The 24,923-nt window shown below is 44.9% G+C and overlaps 1 protein-coding gene across 3 annotated transcripts in view; it reads right to left on the bottom strand.

Moving 5' to 3' along the window:
- Positions 1 to 10,586: 10,586 nt before the first annotated feature.
- Positions 10,587 to 24,923, bottom strand: part of NPSR1 (neuropeptide S receptor 1) — a 223,488-nt gene continuing 209,151 nt past the window's right edge. For 2 of the 3 annotated variants that reach the window (XM_033193520.1, XM_033193522.1), the window contains exon 9: positions 10,587 to 10,843. In XM_033193520.1, the coding sequence (XP_033049411.1) occupies positions 10,735 to 10,843 (109 nt within the window). In that variant the 3' untranslated portion in view covers positions 10,587 to 10,734. The remainder of the gene's footprint in view (positions 10,844 to 24,923) is intronic. The other variant, XM_033193523.1, reaches the window with a different exon arrangement.

Raw genomic sequence — 24,923 nt, 5'->3', positions numbered from 1 at the left:
ATTCCCCACTCTCAAATCACTTGACAGAACCCTAAACCCTGCAGTAAGTCACACCCATTTTTTTAAACTGAGACATTCCACACTTCTCCTTATTGCAACAAATCAATAAAACTAAACTACAGACTGGTGGCCTTTGGCTGGAGGACACTCATACCCCTACAATTTAATCTCTGCACAACATCATGTAGAAACTTCTAAAGCATCAGAACACATCACTGTCCTGCTGAACACCTTTCCATCGCATCCTGCCTTACTTAGGGCAAAGTACAAAGTCCTTATTACAGTCTATAAGGCGCTAAATGATAGCGAACCCCAAACCCCAAACCTCATCTTATACTACTCCCTTCTTTGTGCTTGATTTTTTAGAAGCAATGGTTTTCTTGCAGTTTCCTAAGCATGATGAACAACTTCCAATCTCGAGGGCCTCCATACTTGCTGTTTCCTAAATCTAGATTACTCTTTCTCCAGATGTGGATAGTCACAGAACTTACTTTCTCACTTCCTTCAGGTTTTGGCTTAAATATCAATATTACATTTCAGAGAGGCTGTCTCTGCCATCCTATCTGGAAAGCATCCCTCACAATGACACCTTATTGCCTTACCATACTTTTTTCTTCTTTATCACATATGTCGTCACATGACATGTTACCTTTCAAAATCTTAAGCTTCAAGAGGCAGAAGAGTGATTGTTGTCACTGCTGTACCCCCAGCACTAGAGCAGTATATGCCACACACATTAAATGTAGGTTTATTGAATCAATGAATTAATAAATAAATCTGAAGGTGGGCACATGGACTAAGCTGGGCCGATAAGAATCCTTCCATGAGATACCTTCCAGGGGCACTGGGAATAGAAAGCCCTTCTTCTTTTGTCAATCACAATTCAAGGGGCTAAATTTGAGACTGCCAGTGGCCTTCTTGTCTACCGGGGGTGGGGTGGGGAAAGTGCCGCTGAGAGTGAAGCCAACATTCTGAGGGAACAAGGTGGAAGGAGGGCACAAGACAGCCCTGATAACATCGATTGAGCCCCTGTATTCAGCTGGGTTTAAGGCAGTTCTACTACAGACTGTCCAATTATTTGGATCAATAAATGCTATTTTATTGCCTAAGTAAATTTTTTTTTTTTTTTTTTTTTTTTAGCAGAGTCTCACTTTGTCACTCAGGCTGGAGTGCAGTGGCATGATCTCAGCTCACTGCAATCTCAGGTGATTCTCATGCCTCAGCCTCCTGAGTAGCTGGGTTCACAGGTGTGCACCATCATGCCTGACTAAATTTTATATTTTTAGGAGAAGTGGAGTTTTGCCACATTGGCCAGGTTGGTCTTGAACTCCTGGCCTCAGGTAATCTGCCCGCCTCAGCCCCCCAAACTTCTGGGATTACAAGCACGAGCCACCATGCACAGCTATTGCCTAAGTGAATTTAAGTCACTTGAAGCAGAAGGAGTTCTAATTAATACAGACACTTTCCTAAGGTATGACTTGCGGGTTTGACTATGATATTCCAGGTACATCCAAATGACAGCACAGGGCAGAACAACATGCCTTTATCTCTGTTTTTTAGACTTCACACTTCTGTGATCACAGCCTGGATGGTGTTTGTCTATTGGCCAGCAAGTCACAATGTTGGTGCCTATTGAGCTTATTCTACAGAGGTACCTTGTTTCCTGAAAAAAAAGAACTCCGCCTTTACATTTTGTGGAGGCTAGATGTTTTTTCTTTATTGCTTAGGTGACTATTTCTGTGAAAGAATGTCAGTGATATCACCTGCAAGACTGGTTCTACATTCAACAGAGGAAGAGTATCAGTATGCTGGACCTTTGTCTGAGAGAACAAATTCAGATTGACGTCTATGCAGGTCTTAGAAAATGCCCAATGGGGGGGAAATGTCAGTGTGAGGTCCTTGAATGGATATGTAGTTCATCCACTTCTCCATGCACACTATCATCCCATTCATTTACAGAAGCATCATTTCAGAATTGTCTTAATTATTTGCCTGAGGCGTTCATCAAACAAAGATCATTGCAAGATACAGTCATTATTGCATTATCTCTGCAAGACACAGTAAAAATATTATTGCACTCACCATCTATTACATTTCCTGGTGTTAACTAAGTAAACTTTCACAGGAGAAATGACATTTAAAATTAATACAAGAAAACACTTGGCTTCTCCTGAAGAAATGGAGTGCTTTCTCCTTGTGGTATTAAGAATAAAGTAACTGATTCTGCTCGCCTTTCACATTGTCTCCTGGGAAGTTCAAGGTCAGTCTTCTTTTTTTGTTTGTTTGTTTGTTGAAGCTTAACTATGGACATTCTCTTGGCTCTGAGGAGGATGTCTGTACATTTCATTAACTTTTTGCTTTGATTCTAATCTCCTAATTTTAATAGTATTTTCCCCAAATCCTGTCTTTATTTTTTCTTTTTTAAATCATAATTTCATTGAGTGTGTTCTTGTCAGTATGACCTAATTTTGTGCATGTGTTTATAACGAAGTCCTGTCGGCTGGGTCCAGAGTCCTAACACAGCCTTAATCATGAGGAACTAGATAATAGCTCTTGGACAAATTAAATGATCTCCCGAGATCTCATTTTCCTCACCTGAAAAATGAGGTCATTGGGTTCTTTTAGCCCTAATCTCCTCCTTAATTGGATAGAGACCCAGAGCATTGATGGATTTCATTTTCTTCATAGATGTACACACGGGGCATCACCAGACTGTCCCTCATTCCTGCAGTGATGTAGCTCTCAGCCAGGAGACTCACATTTGCTTTAGAGTTTTGCTCAGTTTTTAGTGGAATGCATCTCTTACCATCTGCATTAGTCTCAGGCTTCTGTAACAAATTTTCACAAAGTAATTGGCTTAGCCAACAAAAATTTATTCTCTCAATCTGAAGGTCAGAAGTCTGAAATCAGTATCACTAGACTGAAGTCAAGGTGCCAATAAGACTGAGATCCCTCTGCAGGCTTTGGGGAGAATCTGTCCCTTGCCCCTTCCAGCTTCTAGTGGCAGCCAGTATTCCTTCATTTATGGCTACTTCACTTCAGTCTCTGTGGCCACATTGCCTTCTCCTCTTCTCCATGTGTTCTCTTATAAGGACACTTGTGATTGCATTTATGACCCACCTTCATAATCTAGGATAATCTCCTCATGTCAAGATCCTTCATGTAGTCACATCTAGAAAGACTCTTTGTCCTTACAACATTTACAAGTTCTAGTGGTTAGAACCTCATATTTTTGAGCTGACTTCACCATTTTATACCAGCCTTGTCAATGCCATGAGCAAGGAGAGAAGATAAGTGGTTGCAGTGGCATTTCAGCCTCCGAATCATAGCTGTGACCTTTGTAAAATCAATCATAGAGATGGATGTCAATGGGGATGGCTCCAACATTTTTAAATGCATTGAACTTTTTCAGACAAAGAAGATAGAGAGCAGGTCTATGGATCTAGGGTCTAAGCTTCTTGTTAAGTACACAATGAAACCCTCAATGCCCCAGCACCCTGCTAGAGACAGGAAACAGATGACCTGTTCAAAGATCTTTTGTTCTTTTTTCTTCTAGGTCATTATTCTGAGTGAGGGTGGTATCGGAGGGGAAAACTGCAGAAGCAACTGAAAACCTTCCACAGGCAATGTTTTACTGGAAATGTAAAGTTCTCAGATCCATGTCCTACCAACTCCCAAGGTTTTTGGCTTTTGGCTTTCTGCTGTCTCACTCTCTCTCTTCCTTTTTCCGTGCATACATGGCTGATAGGTAAGATTGTTAATAAACTGTTTTGATTTAAATACATTAATTCAAAGTCCCACTCTCAAAACTCATTATGTGGTTTTTCCCTGTATGAAACTGACAAGTCACTACACCTTTCTAGACTTCAGTTTGCTCACTTGTAACTTGAAGGGGATGAGTAGTGAGGGGACAAGCAGGAAGGGATGTGCAGTGTGATGAAGACTGCATCATGTAGTAGAACAGCCCACGCTTCAGAGCCAGGCAGACTGGAAATAGAAACTTGGCTCTGACACTCTGCTAGTAGGGTGCTCTGAGCAAGTTGCTTTTCTCTCTGAGTCGCAGGCTCCTCATCTGTAAAATGGGGATACGAATTGGTAAGAGGATTCATGGAGGTAAAATGTCTTGTATAGAGCCTACACATAGGCATTCTCTGTTATTTATATCTAAATCTAGAACTATCAAGGATATAGCTAGCTAGCTAGCTATAGGAAAATTATGTATATATATATATATAAAATAAGATGCCTATAGGTAATATGTATCTATCTATCTATCTATCTATCTAGCCATCTGATATAGTTTGGCTGTGTCCCCAACCAAATCTCAACTTGAATTGTATCTCCCAGAATTCCACATGTTGTGGGAGGGACCTAGGAGGAGGTCACTGAATCATGGGAGCAAGTCTTTCCCATGCTATTCTCATGATAGAATACATTTCACGAGCTTAGATAGAGTTCTTGGGGGTTTCTGCTTTTGCTTCTTCATCATTTTCTCTTGCTGCCACCATGTAAGAAGTGCCTTCACCTCCCGCCATGATTCTGAGGCCTCCCCAGCCATGTGGAACTGTAAGTCCAGTTAAACTTCTTTGTCTTCCAGTTTTGAGTATGTCTTTACCAGCAGTGTGAAAATGGACTAACACAGTAAATTGGTACCGGGAGTGGGGTGTTGCTGAAAGATACCTGAAAATGTGGAAGCAACTTTGGAACCAGATAACAGGCAGAGGTTGGAACAGTTTGGGGGGCTTGGAAGGAGACAGGAGAATGTGGGAAAGTTTGGAACTTCCTAGAGACTTGTTAAATGACTTTACCCAAAATGCCGATAGTGATATGGACAAGAAGGTCCAGGCTGAGGTGGTCTCAGATGGAGATGAGAAACTTGTTAGGAACTGGAGTAAAGGTGACTCTTGTTATGTTTTAGCAAAGAGACTGGTGGCATTTTGCCTCTTCCTTAGAGATTTGTGGAACTTTGAACTTGAGAAAGATGATTTACAGTATCTGACAGAAGAAATTTCTAAGCAGCAAAGCATTCAAGAAGTAACTTGGGTGTTGTTAAAAACATCCAGTTTTATAAGGGAAGCAGAGCATAAAAGCTTGGGAAATTTGCAGCCTGACTATCTGATAGAAAATAAAAACTCATTTTCTGGGGACAAATTCAAGCCAGCTGCTGACATGTGCATAAGTAGCAAGGATCCTAGTGTTAATCCCCAAGACCATGTGGAAAATATCTCCAGGCCATGGCAGAGACCTTCACAGCTGCCCCTCCTATCACAGGCCTGGAGGCACAGGAGGAAAAAGTGGTTTTGTGGGCCAGGCCCAAGGTCCCTGTGCTTTGTGTAGCTTAGGGACTTGGTACCCTGTGTCCCAGCTGCTCCAGATGTGGTTGAAAGGGGCCAATTATAGCTTAGGCCATGATTTCAGAGGGTGGAGGTCTGAAGGCTTGGCAGCTTCCATGTAGTGTTGAGCCCGCAAGTGCACAGAATTCAAGAATTGAGGTTTGGGAACCTCTGCTTAAATTTCAGAAGATGTATGGAAACACCTGGATGTCCAGGCAAAGGTTTGCTGCAGTGGTGGGGCCCTCGTGGAGAACCTCTGCTAGGGCAGTGTGGAAGGAAAATGTGGGGTCAGAGCCCCTACACAGAGTACCTACTGAGACACAGCCTAGTGGAGCTGTGAGAAGACAGCCACCATCCTCCAGACTCCAAAATGGTAGATCCACTGATAGATTGCACCACATGCCTAGCAAAGCCACAGACACTCAATGCCAGCCTATGAAAGTAGCAGAAGGGGAGCTATACCCTGCAAAGCCACAGGGGCAGAGCTGCCCAGGACCGTGAGAACCCACCTCTTGCATCATTGTGACCTGGATGTGAGACCTGGAGTCAAGTGATCATTTTGGAGCTTTAAAATTTGACTACCCTGCTGGATTTCAGACTTGCATGGGTCCTGTAGCCCCTTTGTTTTGGTCATTTTCTCCCATTGGAACAGCTGTATTTACCTGTACCCTGTACCCCCATTGTATCTAGGAAGTAACTAGCTTGCTTTTGATTTTACAAGCTTATAGGCAGAGGTACTTGCCTTGTCTCAGGTGAGACTTTGGACTGTGGACTTTTGGGTTAATGCTGAAATAAGACTTTGGAGGGCTGTTGGGAAGGCACAATTGGTTTTGAAATGTGAGGACATGAGATTTGGAGGGGTCAAAGGCATAATAATATGGTTTGGCTGTGTCCCCACCCAAATCTCAACTTGAATTATGTCTCCCAGAATTCCCACGTGTTGTGGGAGGGACCTAGTGGGAGGTAATTGAATCACAGGAGCCAGTCTTCCCCATGCTATTCTCGTGATAGTGAACGAGTCTGACAAGATCTGATGGGTTTATCAGGGGTTTCCACTTTTGCTTCTTCGTCATTTTCTCTTGCTACTGCCATGTAATAAGTGCCTTTTGCCCCTCGCCATGATTCTGAGGCCTCCTCAGACACGTGGAATTGTAAGTCCAATTAAACCTCTTTTTCCTCCCAGTCTCATGTATGTGTTTATCAGCAGCATGAAAACACACTGACACACCATTTATCCATCCATCCGTCTATCCATCCATTCATCCTTGCATCCATCCATCCATCCATTCATCCATCCATCATTGGTATCTCAAATTCATACCTTGATTCAGACACTGACGAGCTGCTGAGAACATGACAGAGATCAGTACAAGAAACTTTGCTACCTCCTAGAACTCTCACCCTGAAGTGCTTAAAAAAACTTTTCATTTTAGAGAAGTTCTAGATTTATGAAAAAATTGTGAAGATAGCACACAGCTTTCCCATATGTCCCACACCTGGTTCCTCTTTTATTAACATCTTACTTTAGTATGGTATATTTGTCACAATTAATGAACCAATTTTTGATTCACTATTATTGACTAAAGTTCATAGTTTTTAAAAGATTTACTTAGTTTTTCATAATGTCCTTTTACTGTTCCAGGATGCCATCAGGATATCACCTTATAAATATAAGGTATTGTTGAAACCCTAACTCCAGTACTTCAGAATGTGACCTGATTTGGAAATGGAAATAAAGTGGATATAATTAGTTAATATGAGGTCATACTGGGGTAGGATGCATTCTGAATCCACTGGTTTCCTTATAGGAAGAGGGTAATTTGGACACGGACAGAGATGGAAGACAGAGATGGAAGCAGAGATTAGAGTGATGCTGTGTGAGCCAAGGAACACCTGGGGCTATCAGGGGTTGGGGAGGCATGGGAGGATCCTCCCCTAGAGACTTCAGAGGGAGCTTGGCCCTGCCAACACCTTGATTTCAGACATCTACCCTTCAGAACTGTGAGGTAATACATTTCTGTTGTTTTAAACTACCCCATTTGTGGCAATTTGTTATGGCAGCCTGATGAATTGATTGCAGCTGCTATGTTTCCTGAGGCTGCTCTTGGCTTGGGCAGTTTCTTAGGCCTCCCTTCTTTTTGCTGACCTTGACTGCATTTTCCTTTAGAGATGTGGGAGGGGTAGCAACTGAGAAGGGCACAAGCAGGGCTTCTGGGATGAAGGTAGGGTTATCTGGACAGCGGTTACAAGGATGTGCTCTCTTTGTCATAATTCATCCAACTGTATACTTAGGATTTGTGCCCAGTTTTGTATGTGTTCTATAGTTCAGTAGAAAGTTTACTTCAAAAGGTATTGTTCATCTAGGTAGAAGACACTGGCAACTTCATTTCTGCCAATCAAGGAAAATGACTAAGGCAATCTCAATCATTTTAGGAGGTTTATCTGCCAAAGTTAAGGACATACACTCGGGAGACAGGTCTATGCCTTTCTCCCAAGAAAATTTTGAGGGTTTCAAATTGAAACGGGAAAAGGTGGGATATTGAAAAACACACAGTTTTCATGTGGGAGGGGTGTAGGGGGAAAGGAGTCATTCGTGCTTTTGTCTGGCTCAGTGAATCTGCATTTTTACATAAGATAACATAGACAATGGGGCAGAGGAAACAATCAGGTGTGCATTTGTCTCAGGCGGGCCGAGGGATGACTTAGAGTTCTGTCTTTGTCCCCCACACCTGTGAAGATAAGCAATCCACTTACATTGCAAAGGAAGTTCCCTGTGGGAACAATTTGCGGGAGGTATGTAGCTTTTCATTTTTGTAGTCATCTTATTTAAGAACTAAAACGGTGCGGTGGCTCAAGCCTGTAATCCCAGCACTTTGGGAGGCCGAGACGGGTGGATCACGAGGTCAGGAGATCGAGACCATCCTGGCTAACACAGTGAAACCCCGTCTCTACTAAAAAAATACAAAAAAACTAGCCGGGCGAGGTGGCGGGCGCCTGTAGTCCCAGCTACTCGGGAGGCTGAGGCAGGAGAATGGCGTAAACCCGGGAGGCGGAGCTTGCAGTGAGCGGGGATCGCGCCACTGCACTCCAGCCTGGGCGACAGAGCAAGACTCCGTCTCAGAAAAAAAAAAAAAAAAAAAAAAAAAAGAACTAAAACGGGAGGCAGGTTTGTGTGATCCAGTTCCCAGCTTGAGTTTTCCCTTTGGCTTAGTGGGTTTGGGGTTCCAAGATTTATTTTCCTTTCACACTTTGAAGAGGTTGTAGATCAATTGTGATTCTAAAAGTAAAATTTATTTTTCTGTATCAGTTGCATTTGTCTTCAAGACAGAGAAATCTCAACTCAAGCTGGTTTAAAAAAGGACTTTATTATCTCAGGTACCAGGAACTCGTGAGATAGGCACACCTCAGTGGCAGCTGATTTGTTGGCTTGGTGATGGCAGCAAAGACCCGGGTCTTACTCTCTCGGCACTGGCTGTGTCCTCAGGCTGGAATGTGATGGCTGCAGCCATTCCAGACATCACATCCAGACCCTTAATATTCAATGTCACTTCCTGTGAGTCTCCCTCAAGAGCCAGGGACCTTCCCAGCAGTTTCTCCCTCTCAGAAAAGTCTTCTCCTCATGCTGCCTCCGGTCAGAAGTGAAGCAGAGAATGAAGAATCTCAGTATTGGTAACAAATATTGTCTCAATGACTGAAGGGGAGAAAAAAGCAAACACCTCCTCTAACCATCTGGCCCCAACCCTGAGTCTTCAGAGCAGGCCCACACTGTCACTCCATCCTGAGGAGGATGGGTGGCGAAGGGGTCTGTGGGAGCTGGACGATGGTAGTGATCAAGAAATCCATTGAGTAGATACTGTTATCATCCCTACTAGATGAGAGGAAACTGGGCTTAGTGAAGGACAGTAACTTGCCTGAGTGTTCAGTGCCAGACTCAGATTTTGAATCCAGTTCTTTCTGACTCCAGTACTTTGTTCTTCACCAGTGTGAAACGCTCACACTGGACTTACACCACATCTTCTCCCCTCCTGCCCCAGGGAGAGCAACAGCAGACTCAGCCCTGGCATGACGGGTCTCTGGCTTGAGAGGGCTCTGGGGTCCCCAGTGAGAGCCCTGGCACCAGGCACAGGGCCACCTGCAGCACAGGGGAGCCTCCGCACAGCAGCCTCTCCTCACCACCATGTTGATATCAATCTCAGTTTCCTTGCTTAGCTCTTTCATTTCCTGCTGACTAGAGCCCTATCCTGAATGCATGCCCAGCCCCCCAGCCCTGATCTCCTCCTTAACTCCTGTGGAAAAAAAAAGTCAATATATTAATTTAATCAAGTGAGATGAGTGTTCATTTACAAAACCAACCATGCAATCTGCTAGTCAGAATGAAGAGTGTATTGAAACAAACACATACGAACACTCTCCAGAAGAAACGAAGGGGACAGCATGCCTCTCCGGGAGGCATTGTGTTTCCAGGAAACCCACACATGGAGTCTGAGCTAAGCCACTCTGGGAGTCCAAATATGTCATAATCTGCTCCCCAGCACTCACAAAATCACATTTTCATTATGAACAGAATACGTGTTTATTATAGAAAGTCAATTGAGAAAGGAATAAAGAAGAAAAACCTCTATCATCCTACAACTCAGATATATGCACACGCGTGAGTGTGTGTGTGTTCACAGAATCGGAGCATATATTTACAAAATCGGACACACACTCTTAGCTACCTTTTGTGAAGTCATTTTTAATATTTGGATAGTTGTATTGTTTTTACTGTTTTGTGTAGATCAATATTTTCCAAATTTGGCTGTGCTTCACGATTGTCTGGGGAGTTGAAACATTATTGCAAACTTTTGGGCTCTTTTCTATACGTTATTGCATCAGAATTTCTAGGTTTAGAAGTCTGACTTCTTTGCGGGGCGCAGTGGCTCACACTTGTAATCCCAGCACTTTGGGAGGCTGAGGCAGGTGGATCCGTTGAGGTCAGGATTTCGGGACCAGCCTGGCCAACATGATGAAACCCTGTCTCTACTAAAAATACCAAAAATTAACCAGGCATGGTGGCGGGGGCCTGTCATCCCAGCTACTGGGGAGGCAGAGGCAGAATTGCTTGAACCCAGGAGGTGGAGGTTGCAGTGAGCCAAGGTCGCACCATTGAACTCCAGCCTGGGTAACAAGAGTGAAACTCTGTCTCAAAAAAACAAAACAAAAAACAAACAAACAAACAAACAAACAAAACATTAAAGAAAAGAAAAGGAAGAAGTCTGCCTTCTTATAGCCCTCCCTGGTGATTCTGAAACTGCCCATCCTGCTGTGACCCATTTTTGGAACCAACGGTGTCCATGTGCCCTGGTAAGCAGTGAGAATTGGCAACAGGCACAGGGCCACCTGCAGCACAAGGTGAGAGCTGTCATCCTGGAAGAGCCCAGGAAGGTACAACCGGCCAAGTACCCTCCCAGTTCTCTCTTTGAGGGCAGAGCGTTAGGGCAACCTCCTGGAGCTGATGGGGAGGGATGATCCTGGGAAAGAAGAAAGGCTTATTGAAATGTATAGGGACCTGGGTCTTCCTATTTGCATAAAAGAAAGGAATGTGTGACCTCATTGTGGTCATTTCTCATAAGATATAGTCTACCTCCCACTCGTTCTTCACTTTCTACTCAATACCACCACAAATAGCCTTTTATTTTGGGTGACAGCTCTGCTTCGTTCATCTTCTTCAACTCTTTCCTAAGGGCTGGGCCCTGCTGCCTCTTCTGGGTGTCTGTTTTGAAGTGACAACTGGCATTGTGGCCACTCCAGCAGAATGTGGACAGCATCTTTGAGCACCTGACTCAAAGCCTCCCTGGAGGCTTTAGAATTACTCTAGTGAATCTGCAGCCATTTCAGTTTTATAATTCTAATGGGTACCAACATCTTCTCCCACATCTGTCACCAATCCTACCCTGACAGCCACCCCTGAGCCAACTGACCCCTCTGCCTCTGGTCTCCCTCAACTCCTCGAGTGGGTGGACCAGTCCCCATCAGGCATGTGCAGTCTGCTACCTGGGCACTCACTATTGCTCCATCCAGCTTTTCTGAGGTTGTGCCTCTGACCCTGACCTCCATCCCCTTCCCAGACCCCCAAATAGTGCAGTGACACTTGTCCCAACACCCAGGGCCTGGCTGCCACACTCTCTCTAGAAGCCCATGTCTTGTCTTCCACTGCCCTCTCCTCAAGACTGTCTGCAAGGAGGCAGGAGTGGGCCACCCTCTTTGTGTCAGGTTTGGGATAACGGGCCCTAAGGGCCACCAGTCTGATCTCAGCTTGGCTCTGTGCTCTTGCCACCCCCACACCCCCATGCATCCAAGTCCCACCACCTGTGGGAACATTACCTTCCTGGCCCCACCCATGAGAATTGTGGCTCACCAGTGCTCAGTCGCTCCACGGTCCATGCTGAGACCCAGATCCTTTTGGCTAGCAGAATCATTGTCTTCTTGGTGGCCCCATCTTGTGGTTCATGAACCAAACGTAGACCTTCTAACTTCCCAACTCCTTCGGAGCAGTGGGTACGGGTGTCTACTGCCCAGGAGTGGGGGGCAGGCCCAGGTTGTGTGTCTGTCTGGGGGACTCATAGGCTCTGCCATGTGACCTGCAGCCCTGACTTTCCCAGGCCTGATTCCCCAGTGACTCCTGCCACCCACTGACCCTCACTGCGGGAGTCCTGCAGCAGAGCCCCCGGCATTCCAAGTCTTTTTCTGCTGTCAGAGCATTTCTCTCTGACCTTGCTCAGTGAATGCTGGATTCAGATCTTATTCAATGGTCTCAGACAGAGGCTGAGTAGGAAAGTGGTCCCATAGCGGTCATGACTCAAGAGATATCAGCCTAGGTCCTTCTCAGACCTCCTGATACCATTTCCATGATTAGAGAGTCTTTCTTTTGAAAGAGAAGCCATTGACTCCTTTGAAGTCCCCACTTAAATACAAATATTAGGCTGTATTAAAAGTAATGGCGAAAACCACCATAGTTTTCACACCAACCTCTAATATTTTGAGAGGAATCATGCCTTAAGCCTTTCTCAAGGGGTGGCATGGGCAGGACTGAGGCGGTGCTGTATGTACTAGTTGACAGGCAAAAGGAAGCAATTTCTAGTTCTTTCTGAACTAGCATTCACAGTTAATGTGTCGAGAACTGTGCTAAGCACTTTCCTATGCTTTATTTCAGTGAATTTCATTGGCATATCATCACATACGGCTAATATAAGCATCTGCATGTTGCAGACTAGGAAAATGAGATCCAGAAAGCAGAAGCAAAATGCCTGAGTCACATCGCCAGTATGTGGGGTAAGGGTTTTGAATTGGAACTTCCTGACATCCTGCCCCATGATGTGGGACAGCAGTGATATTTCCCTGCTCTTTTCTTTCTCTCCTCTCTTCCAAGCTGTAGCACAACATTTACAAATTCTGCTGTCTGCATCCTTCCGTGATCTGCTTGTGGTCTATGGCTGTCACCTCCTGTCCCACCTGTCTTTTGCCCCTTCACCTCTCCCTGCCCCATCATCCCTCCCAGTCCCTGGCAAAGTTTGCTTAGCTTTACACCCTTTTCCTTGAGGAGAGACAAATAGGCCTTGCATTGTGCCAAGGAGCCACAGTGTTTCTGAGGAGGGTGGTGGGGCTCAGGAGGGGCTACAGGAACAGTGGCCATTACAATAGGGCTTTTAGGGCTGCACTAAGCATGGTGCACACACAATGCCTTGACTTTTGTCTCTTAATCATTTCCTGGTCCATTTGGCTGGTTCCTGCCATTGAAATCCTGTAATAAAGAGTAATTGTGCTTCTTTCCCAAATAGAATTGGGTCTGTCATTCCAAATGCAGATAGGAGCCCCGCCTTTTAGTCAGCATGTACAGTGCCACTGTCCCCGCAGCTCCTCATGCTCTCCTAACAATAGCAGCCAGGTGCTGCCAAGAGCATGACTCCGCACAGCTGGAGACCTCCAGGAGGCCCTGGGGCTTGACACTTTCTCAGGGAGCACTTGATTCCTTGCCTCATACTTGGGGATCTCTAGGCCAATCCGGGGCAGAGGGTGGACTTATGATGGAGCCCCAGGGCCAGAGACCTTACTGATCTGCCTGTATTTGCAGCCTTCCATCTCATTCCTTGAATCAGACCCTTGAAGTAGGGTGCTGGAAGCAGCTAAGCTCTCTGGAAGATGTTACCCCTTAAAACAAGGCTTCTTAACCTTCGATATGTGGGAATCATCTGGGGGTCTTGTTAAAATGCAAGTCTGGATTCAGCATGAGAGTCTGTATTTTTAATAAGCTTCCAAGAAAGACCAATGTTGCTCCAGAGGCCCTGTTTTTACTAGCACGGGCTCAGGAACTTGCTCAGTATGGTCACTTTGACCTTTAATTACTTATGTGTGGGACTAGGGCCTGAATTTCATTGTCAGGAAGAGTTCCATGCATTCATTCATTCATCCCATAAATATGCAAAGAGTGCCTACTATTGTTTTGGAGTGATAATGCCACAGGGATGAAGATAGAATATACCTGATTGTAACTGTCAGTGGTGGAAGCAGGCAATTAAGCTGACAACTAGGTCTAGTGCATCAGGTGAGATAAGTGAAGTGATAGAGGAGGTACTTCCCAGGAGTAGGATCCTTGAAAAATACATCTGTTGCTGAAACAAGCGGAGGTAGTGGGAGCCAGGAGAACAGAGGAAAAGGGAGAGCCCACGGTCTGCTGAGCCTTGATGGAGCAGTAAGTCCAGAAAGGGGAAAGGGAAACGCCATGGCCTGCTGGGGTCCTGTAACTTGGTACTACACATGGGACCTGAGTTTTCCTGTGAGTTGCTTGTGCAAGGAGAGTTTGCCTGGCTCTGCTCAATTTAAATTCTTCTCTCATTACTCCCTTCCTCCCTCATTCACTATGCCTAGGGTCCTCAGAGGATGTTACCTAGAAGCTCCATAGATCCAACCCTTTCAGCTTTCAGTGGTTTTAAGCAATAAGACAAGACGGTCCCATGGTTTCACTGAGGTTTCATTGAACATCCCATGAAACAATCCATATCTGACTATTGTGGCCCTTGCACAATTCCAGGGGTACGACCTGGGGACAACATAAATGACACCCCTACTGCCAAATTATCCCTCCTTTTTTTTTAACCGGTGCCCATTTTCATCAGGTCTCTACCCAGGAATCTGAACTCCTCGGAGCAACCTGATGGTGTGGCGAATCTTAGGGTAATGTGAACTCAAATATGACACCACTATGTTTAAAAATATTAAATAATTTAAGTCTTACAAGATGACCCTGACAGACAGTATTATTGTTTCTACTTTACATTTGAGCAAAGGGAGGCGCACACAGATAGATAAGCACTGCAACTTTCCTAGCATCACTGGGCTGGTGGTGGCCAGCGTGCCAGGGTTCCCCCTAGCGGACAGGGTGAGGACAGTCCTCTAGTTCGAAGAGCACTGGGCTGGGGTGGGAAGCTGGATTCCAGTCTCAACTCTCTGCTTGTTGGGAAATTTACTCATTTCTCTGGACCTCAGTCTTCTCTTTAAATAGAAGACTGTGTATCTTTAGGGCTCTTGCCAGCTGTAACTCACCATGGCCCTTACAGGTATGAGTTGTTATAACTTTAGTTATCAATGATCAATTCAGTTAGGGGTTGAAAATAGAGCCCCTTTGCTGCACTCAGGGGATGTTGAATGATGAGGAGCCTGCTTTGTTCTCCACTGCTTCCCGCCACCTTGTCTTCCTGCCTCCCACCTAGGCTGTTTCTGAAGGCTGTTCCTGGCTTGCCTCACCTAGTCCAGCCGTCTTGGCATTCATCTCTGTTATGGTTTGGATGTTTGTCCCCTCCAAATCTCATGTTGAAATGTAACCCCCAATGCTGGAGGTGGGGGCCTGGTGGGAGGTGGCTTAGCCCTATCTACTTGGTGAAGAGGGAGTTCTTGCTCTGGTAGTTCATGTGAGATCTGGTTGTTTAAAAGAGTGTGGTACCTCCATCTCCCTCTTGCTCCTGCTCTGACCATGTGACACATTGGCTCCCCCTTCACCTTTCACCATGGTGTAAGCTCCCTGAGGCCTCCCCAGAAACAGGTGCCAGCACCATGCTTCATGTAAAGCCTGCAGAATCATGAGCCAATTAAACTCTTTTTCTCTATAAATTAGCCAGCCTCAGGTACATTTTTATAACAATGCAAGAACGGCATAACACAAAATTAGTACTGAGGAGTGAGGCATTGCTATAAAGGTACCTAAAAATGTGGATCCAGCATTGGAAGTGGGTAATGGGCAGAGATTGGAAGAGTTTGGAGGTTTCAGAAGAAGACAGGAAGATGAAAGAAAGTTTGCAACTTGTAGACTGGTTAAATGGTTGTGACCAAAATGCTGATAGAGATATTGAAGTCCAGACTGATGAGGTCTCAGATGGAAATGATGTTATTAGGAACTGGAGTAAAGTCACCCATGTTACGCTTTAGTAAAGAGCCTGGCTGCATTTTGTCCAGGTCCTAAGGCTCTGTGGAAGTTTCAACTTAAGAGTGATGACCTAGGGTATCTGGCAGTAGAAATTTCTAAGCAGCAAAGTGTTCAAGAAGTGGCCTAGTTGCTTCAAACAGCCAATGTTTATATGTGCAAGCAAATAAATGACCTGAAACTGGAAATTACATTTAAAAGGGAAGCACAGCATAAAAATTTGGAAAATTTTCATGTTGGCTGATATGGTTAGGCTGTGTCCTCACCCGAATCTCATCTTGAATTCCCATGTGTTGTGAGAGAGACCCAGTGTGAGATAATTGAATCATGGGGGGAAGTCTTTCCTGTGCTGTTCTTGAGACGGTGAATAAGTCTCACGAGACCTAATCATTTTCTAAAGAGGAGTTCTCTCTCTCTTTGCCTGCTACCATCCATGTAAGACATAATTTGCTCCTCCTTGCCTTCCACCATGATTGTGAGGCCTCCCCAGCCTTGTGGAACTGAAAGTCCATTAAATCCTTTTTCCTGAATAGATCACCCAGTCTTGGGTATGTCTCTATCAGCAGCATGAAAACGGACTAATAAACAGGCCATGTAGCAGGAAAGAAAATCATTTTCAGGAGAGAAGTTCAAGCAGGCTATGGAGCAACCACTTGCTAGGGAGATTAGCCTGACCTAAAGGGAGCCAATTGTTAATGTCTAAGACAATGGGAAAAAGGCCTTGAAGTCACTTTAGAAGTCTTGGGGCAGTCCCTTCCATCATAGGCCCAGAGGCCTAGGAAAAAAGTGGCTTGGGGGCCAGGCCCAGGGCCTTGCTTCCCTGTGCTGCCACACTGCTCCCTGCATCCTGGCCACTCTGGCTTCAGCCATGACTCAAAGGGGCGAAGGTACAGCTTGCGCTGCAGCTCTAGAGGGTGCAAGTCATGCCTCAGCAGTTGTCACATGATGTTAAGTCTTCAGATGCTCAGAATGTAAGCATGAATAAGGCTTCCTAGATTTCAGAGGATTATGGAAGAGCTTGGTGTCCAGAAAGAAGCCTGTTGCAGGGTGGAGCCCCAACAGACAGACTCTACTAGGGCAATGGCAGGGGGAAATGTGGGACTGGAGCCTCTACACAGAGTTACCACTGGGACACTGCCTAGTGGAGCTATGGGAAGGGGGCCACTGCCTTCCAGACCCCAACATGGTAGATGGGCAGCTTGCAAACTCTGCCTGGAAAATCTACAAGCACTCCACTCCAACCCTTGAGAACAGCCATGTGTGCTGCACCCTGCAAAGCCACAAGGGTGGGTCTGTCCAAGGTCTTGGGGCCCACCTCTTATACCAGGGTGGGGGACATGAAGTCAAAGGAGATTATTTTGGAGCTTTAAAATGTGATGACTGTCCTGCTTGGTTTTAGACTTGTGTGGTGCCTATTGCCCCTTTCTTTTGGTGAATTTCTTTCTTTTGGAATGGGAATGTTTACGCAATGCTTGTACCACCATTGTATCTTGGAAGCAAATAACTTGTCTTTGATTTTACAGACTGATGGTGGAAGGAGAATGAGTCTCTGATGAGACTTAGGACTTTGGACTTGATGGTGGAAAGACTTAAGACTTTGGGGAACTACTGGAAAGGTATGATTTTATTTTATAATGTGAGAGGGACATGATATTTGGGGACCAGAGATGAAATGATATGGCTTAGATGTCTGTTCCCTCCAAATTTCAAGTTGAAATGTAATCCCCACTGTTGGAGATAGGGCCTAGTGGGAAATGTTTTTTTCTGGGAGTGGATCCCACCTGACTGTCTTAGCCCCATCCCCTGATGATGAGTGAGTTCTTGCTCTGATAGTTTGCATGAGATCTGGTTGTTTAAAAGAGTGTTGTGCCTTCGCCCTCTCTCTCTTGCCATGTGACATGCTGGCTCCCTGTCACCTTCTGCCATTATTGTAAGATTTGTGAGGCCTCAGCAGAAGCAGATGCTAGCATCATGCTTCCTGTAATGCCTGCAGAACCACGAACCAATTAAATCTCTTTTATCTGTAAGTTTCCCAGCCCCAGATACTTCTTTATATCAATGCAAGAATGGTCTAATATAATCTCACTTGCCACCTCCACTACTAAGCCATTCACAACCTCTGCTTTCAGAGATCTATCTGTTCATCTATCCATCCATCCATCCATCCATCCATCCATCCATCCATCTTACCCACTTCTTCCTGATTAAGCTGTCAAGTTAGGCCACCCTGTTTTTTCATGTCTAGATGAGATGAATTTAAAGCCCTAGTCCAAGGATTCTGAAGTAACTAGAGCTTCACAAGATTTTCATAAATTCCCAGGGGGCTTATTAATTGTGGTCACTTCTGGCTCCAGCCTCCTTATTCTGAGCAAATTCAGTCTAGGGATCACCATGTTTGTTGCTCGTGTCTTCTCTTCCCTGTTCTGCACCCCATTAACTCAGTTATAGAACTCAGCCATTTTTCTTAACATTCACCAGTGCAACCATTTACATAAGGCATTCACATTGTGAATATATCTTTTAGGTATGGAATAATTTTAGCTCAGAAAAGGAAATCTCAGTGTTACATATTACTGTACCCAAATATCCCATGGTCATTTCCACAATTTGGGCTCATCTCACCTCATACTTGATTCCTTTCCTAAAAAGAAATCTGATGACAGCTGTTAAAATAAGATACACGTTTTTTCCTGGCTCCAAATATATTCAACAGAAATTTATTTTAGAGTGGTCCAGAAACTGAGCCAGGCACTATACCAGGGGCTGGGGATGTTGATGAGTCACGTCTGACTCATCCCTGGCTCCAAGAAATCTACAGTACAGTGGGGTGACAGTCACATGACTAGGTAAGTGCAGAAGGTGTTCTAGATGTGTGCATGGTACAGAGGCAGCTCAGAGGGAGGAGGAGTCTGCTCTCCCTCTTGGGTCCAAAACTGCTTTGATATTTGAATTAAGTCTTAAAGGTATGTATTCATCAGGCAGATGACAAGAAGAAGAGATTTCTAGGCACAGAGAGCAGCATGGACTAAGGTACAAAAGTATGCTGGTAAATGTTCACGTACCTGTTCTTGAAAAATAAAAAGCCTAGTGTCTGCTTATTTGTAGTGACTTCTGATTTCCACAGTGTAAATATTCCCACCCGGGTTGATTTCAGGCTACCAAAGCAATATCACTGAATGCAATGTTGGGAAGAGATGTGCACCCTTGGTCTCCATGAGCTGGTAAAAGCCCATGCCCACACCACTGAATGCAGAAGAGCTGAACACAGAGGGTGCTAAATTTTGCCATAGTTACATAGAATGTAACTTCCTAAAGTCAGGGACTTTTGGTCTTTGGTTTACTGTTCCCTATCACTCTTAACAGTAGTCTGGGATGGAACTGGCACTTGATAAATATTTGTTAAATGAATGAATAAATGGATGGAGGCTGTTTTGAGGCCTATAATGTGTGTAGACTTTCGTCCCAAAGGTATAGGAAGTTGGGGAACATTGCTAGAGGTGAGAAGCGACCTGATGAGTTTGGAGATTTACACAGATTGTTGTGAAAGCAGTGGGGAAGTGGAGGAGTGCAGTGAGGTGAGACTGGTGACAGTCAGAAGACTACTGCAATAATCCTAGCAGTAGTTCATTATGTCTGATAGGAGAGGGTGTGTGGGAATGGAGAAAAGGTAAAGATTTTAAACAGGATCTGATGTCATCAAATTTGCATTTTAGATTAATCACTTTGCAGTACTATGAATGACTGGGCCCTTGTTTTTCCCCCTAGAATTGTTCTGTTGTTTCACTTGAATTGTTTCGTTGTCTAATCCACGCTTCACTGGTTTTTGCTTCCACTTGGTTATGCAGGACACTTTCTCCCCATGGTTTCCAAAGGCTGTCATTGATGAAAAGTCCTGTCTGCTACCATACTGTGGCAGCCCTGTCATGGAGTAGACAGACCTTCTTCCTGCCAGTGTTGTGGGACTCATTTCCCCAGAACCTTGACCTTAAATGCTAAATAGAGTGGTGCGTGTGGCATCTTTCCTTTATCAATGATAGAAGCAGTAGGTGCAATGAGAGGCAGCAAGGGGCAGGTCCTCAGGAGTAGTTGGTCTCCTCTCTCACCAAAGTCCTGTCTTCTGCAAGCAGGCTTGTTGCAAGTGGGCAGTTTGTTGCTCTGGGCCACCCCCATTCAGGTCTTTGGAGATTTGAGGGTCAGCAGCACCTCTTTCTCCATGTGTATTATATTTTGCCAGAGGGGGACAGAGTAGTCCTAATGCCTCACAGATTTCTAGTGACCCTGCCTGCCTGCCCCCAGAGTTTAAATGGGAGTCCATGGAAACTGACTCAGGGAGCAAACACAAGTGACGAAGACCAAAATACTGTGAGAGCTGCCCCTCTTATTTTGAGGAGAAGGTTTGTCTTACTGGGCCAATCTCATGCACCCAGCTCCTTCTTCCCTTAGTGGGAGGTTTCTCTCTTCTGCCGAGAGAAAGCTCACTCATCCCCCCATTTCTGCTGGACAAGCGTAGCCATTGCTGTGCCCAGTGGTGCATCCTGCTGAGGGTCATGCTAGATGTTGAGTGCAGCTGTGTGTCCAGATCTCATTCCCTTTCATTGACTTTGGGGCTTACTTTTTGCAGATTACCCCTCAACCTTTCTTGGTCAGGAATGCTGAAATTCCCAACTTTGATTTTCTCCTTGTTTGGGTTAGAGTTACTTAGGTCAGGTTAAGGGAGCAACTAATAGGCCAGACGGAAGTAACAGAGGGCTGTGTGGTGCAGAGTGGGGCTGCCACCTGGTTCCTCCCTCCCCAGGGCTGACTTTCTAGTGAAGGGGGAGCAGAGGTTTTAGACCCTTGCTAGCTCTCACTTTTGGCTATTGTTGAGAGGGCCTACATCCCCACATTCCCAGGGCTTTGAAACCTGCTGACTTCTTGCTCTTTAATAAAGAAAATTCACCAGGGGTTTATTTAGTAACAGTCCACTATCCCACTGTGCCTGCAGATTATTTGGCAATTTGACTAGTTGAACTGTCAATCTTAGAATCCTCTCATTTGATTTCCTCCCTAATGTCATGCTTTTGGGGAGACTCAGATACTTCAATATAGTATAGCTTTCCATGTTATAAATTTTAAAGACTGAAAGTTTGCAATAAAACTGGCTGGACTTTTTCCATTTAGGGTAGGCATACTTCATTACTTTATTTATTCTACAGATTTTGAAGTTCTCTCTTTTCCATAGGTGAGCTTGGAACTGAGTGCCAAACTGTTTCAGACTTATCCTGAAAGACTGGGAGTACAATGCCACAGACACCACTGAGCAGGGGAGGCACTTGCTTTATAATTTCATAAGAGAGATTGCTTCTTAAGGAAGCTATAGTTCTATTCATGTCCCCAGTGACCCATTATTTATTTCTAGGGCAAAAATCAGTCATCCCTGTTGCTCCTGGGGTGATACGGAAAATCTTCAGGAAGAAAGATGACACTGCTTAACAGCTATGACAGTTGTGAGTCACGGGGACTTGGATGTGTTTCCTATTGGTCCTCTGATGTTGCTGGCCAGTGGGCATTGCCCCAGGCCTGCCTTCCTTGGGCTGAGGAGTTGGCCTGGCCGATTGTCTGTTCCCTCCAGCTGCTGGCTTCTGGGCTCCAAATAGCCTGAAGCCTTTACTGAAGATAGAAACAGGAGGTGCAATGAGAGGCAGCAAGTACCAGGACTTGTGAGGCATCAACTGGGATATCCTATCTCACATGGCACACCACATCTACCATGCTTTCCCCCTGCCATTTTGCCATCCTCTCCAGGGCTTGGCTTGCGAATAAGCCTTCTCACCATCCCTCCTCCCATCTGCTCTGTTTTGGAGGTTCAGTCCACAAAGCCTTTGGCTCCTAAAACTCTGTTAGGACAGTCAGTCCCTTTCTTAGAGACATTCATTGGCTTTGATGATTAGGGTTCTGGGTTCCTATGTTACTGCAGCCCATGTTTATGGGTACTTGTACTCAGAGCCTCTTTCACCTTTGCTTAGGAGGGTTTTATTCAGGCCTCAGCGTCCCACAGTGGAAGGGCTCAGTCTTGCTCCTGGGTGGAAAGATGACACTGAGGCCTGACTTTAGTTCTCCCATCCCCAGAAGAAGAGAAAGTCAAAACCTTTTTTTTTTTTTTTTTATTTTTTACCAGCACCATGATTTCCTTGAAGATCTCCCATATGGTCTAAAGAATTTTTCAATTTGGCAGGGGTTTTGCTGCAGGAAACTTTTTTTCTAACCGTAACCTCCAAACCTCATAGTAACCTAAAGAATATCCCAATAATTCACCTAGCTTACTCTCCTTTCTCTCTAAAGTGCAAATCTTGCAAAACTATCTAGTGCTTATTCATACCCTTTTCCCAAAGTTTGTAGCTCAAGGCATCTGCTATTTCAGGTAGGAAGAGGAGAAGCCCGTGTGATCACGGTTTTCTGGATCACTTGTCACAGTCTAATTATGCAGTTGTACAAATGAGTTGTTTCAATCAGGCAAGGCACAGTGACCTTGACCACCCAAGTCAGGTCAAGGAAAAAGGGGCTTATTATAAACATAGACATCAAAAGAAAGCCCTGAACAATGGACAGGTTCCAAGATATCTCTGTGAATAGTTTCCTCCAGGCTGTGCGTTCTGTCTCCTGTCCCTCTGCTATCCTCTTATCATTTGCATGTCTCTCTACAACTGTGCCATTGTCCTTTCTCCATGAGCTGATTTCCTCTGTTTACTTATGAGTCCTGCTGTCTTATGGTTTTGAAATGGTTCATTGTGACTTATCTCATTTGAATTCTACAACATGAACTTTGGGTTTCAATTCCCATTAGCTGGCTTATCTTTCAGCCATAGTGTGCCGACCAATCCATGGGCATCCACCTCTGCCTCATCTGTTTTGGTTGGCAGGTGGAGACCACGTGGGACCAAACGTTGGCCCAAGTATCCAGGGCTATGCAAGGCATTGTCCCTCAGTAGGGACTACAAGTATGGCAAGCGCATTGAAATGGGTTCATCCCAGCGTTCGTTTTGTTATGATGAAAACTGGAGCTTTTTTCTCTCCTTTTAAAATCAGACAGGGAAGGAACGTGGGTCTTAAGGCAGGTAGACTCTGGGCATTGCTGTGGGAGCAAACTTCCCTTAGGAAGAGCCTGGTGATTTGTGAGGAAATGCCCTCATTTTTAAAAAGAAGAATGCGGCCGGGCGTGGTGGCTCATGCCTGTAATCCCAGCACTTTGGGAGGCCGAGGCAGGTGGATCACGAGGTCAGGAGATCGAGATCATTCTGGCTAACACGGAGAAATCCCCCGTCTCTACTAAAAATACCAAAAAAAAAAAAAAAAAATAGCCAGGCACGGTGGCGGGCGCCTGTAGTCCCAGCTACTCAGGAGGCTGAGGCAGGAGAATGGCGTGAACCCAGAAGGCGGAGCTTGCAGTGAGCCGAGATCGCACCACCACACTCCAGACTGGGGGAGAGAGTGAGAGTGAGACTCCATCTCAAAATAAATAAATAAATAAAAATAAAAAAGAAGGCATCCAGGATCCTTATTATGTCTGCTGAGAATGACCCTTCATGGACTCTGCAATCGGAAGCAGGTGGGGAGAGAGGTCAGGAAGGGCTGTTTCTCCTTTAACTCTCACCCAAGCTTGCCCAAAGGGGACCATATGACTGGCATTGATGGTCTAGTCAGAAGAGAGAAATGTAGTGCCCCTCTGTCTTACACCTGCTAAGGATGCTAAGAGCAGGTGTGTCCTGAGAAATAGTATATAGAATCTGGATGGGGAACAAAGGGAAATATTTCTAGAGATCAAGAAAAGAGCTGCACAAAAAGAAAACACATTTTCGGTGGGGAGCTGTTTCCTTCCATGTGGCGGTGTGATTATTTTAGCCTCTGGAAAGAAGCTCCCTCACTCCTACCAGGGAAGAAAGAGGGGCTTAAGCTGCTTGGATTGAACGTGGAAAGATTCTACTGAGCATGCTCAGCTCAGCCTGGCCCTCTTTTTCGTGGTGGGAGCTGTCCATAGGGTCAGAAGTTTCTTCTGCGTCTCTGGATCACCTGAGCAGTTCACTTCCTGCCACAGGAAACCTGTCCTGCATCAGTGCTTCCAGGGATTTTCTGGGTGTATCAGGCAGGATAGGCTAACCAGTGAAACAAATAACTTCCAAACATTCCGTAGCTGAACAAAAATAAACGTTTGTTTCTCACTTATGTCACTGTTCAATGAGGACTGGTGGTAAAGAAACAGGCTCTATTCCATGCAGTAATGCTGAGACCTAGTGTTCTTCCATCTGGTGGCTTTGCCCTCTTCTAAGCCCTGAGAGTCCTCTTCATTCAGCTTGCAAATGAGGGGAGGGTGTGAAAGCATGAAACACACTTGGGAAATTTTTATGGACCGTGTTAGGAGAGTGCACAGAATTTTTTTCCCACATTCCATTGGCCAAAATTCAATCACATGAACAGAATTAACCATAAGGGAGGCTGAGAAAGATATAGCATATATGTGCCCAGAAGAGGGGACAAACACAGACATGGGTGAACAGTAGCTGTTTATGCCACAGTGGGGAAGACCAGTTCTAGAGTTCACTGTTAGCAGGCTTTCTTGCCTGTAGGCACAAACCACATTTGTTAGTAATATGGGTGTTGTTTTAGTCTCTTCTCTGTTCTCCTTGTCTTATTTTATAATCTGTTTAAGATGTTCATGAGGAAAAAAGAAGTTATATTTGGATATCTCAACTCCAACATTTTGTGCATGGCCTAGGAACATTGAGAAATATAACAAAGCAGTCGAATAAGAAATTGGGATATATTTTGGACATTAATTTTCTTTGAACATTTAATTACAAGGTGAAGAGAATATGATTTTGGACTTTAACTCCTTTGGGGTTTAATATCTTTAATTTTAATTTCAGAAAATCATGATGAGAAGGATTTTATATTCTAATGTGGAACATCTTGTAATTGGTATTTTATTGGTGGAGTATCTTTTTTTTCTTATTATACTTCAAGTTCTGGGATACATGTGCAGAATGTGCAGGTTTGTTACATAGGTACACACTTGTTATGGTGGTTTGCTGCACCCATCAACCTGTCATTTACATTAGATATTTCCCCTAATGCTATCCCTCCCCAGCCCTCCACCCGCTGAC

Source organism: Trachypithecus francoisi, unplaced genomic scaffold (assembly GCF_009764315.1).
Source record: "Trachypithecus francoisi isolate TF-2019V2 unplaced genomic scaffold, Tfra_2.0 Lachesis_group4, whole genome shotgun sequence".
NCBI lineage: Eukaryota > Metazoa > Chordata > Mammalia > Primates > Cercopithecidae > Trachypithecus > Trachypithecus francoisi.
The sequence above is the reverse complement of the archived record's forward strand: the minus strand, read 5'-3'. Positions and strand labels throughout refer to the sequence as shown.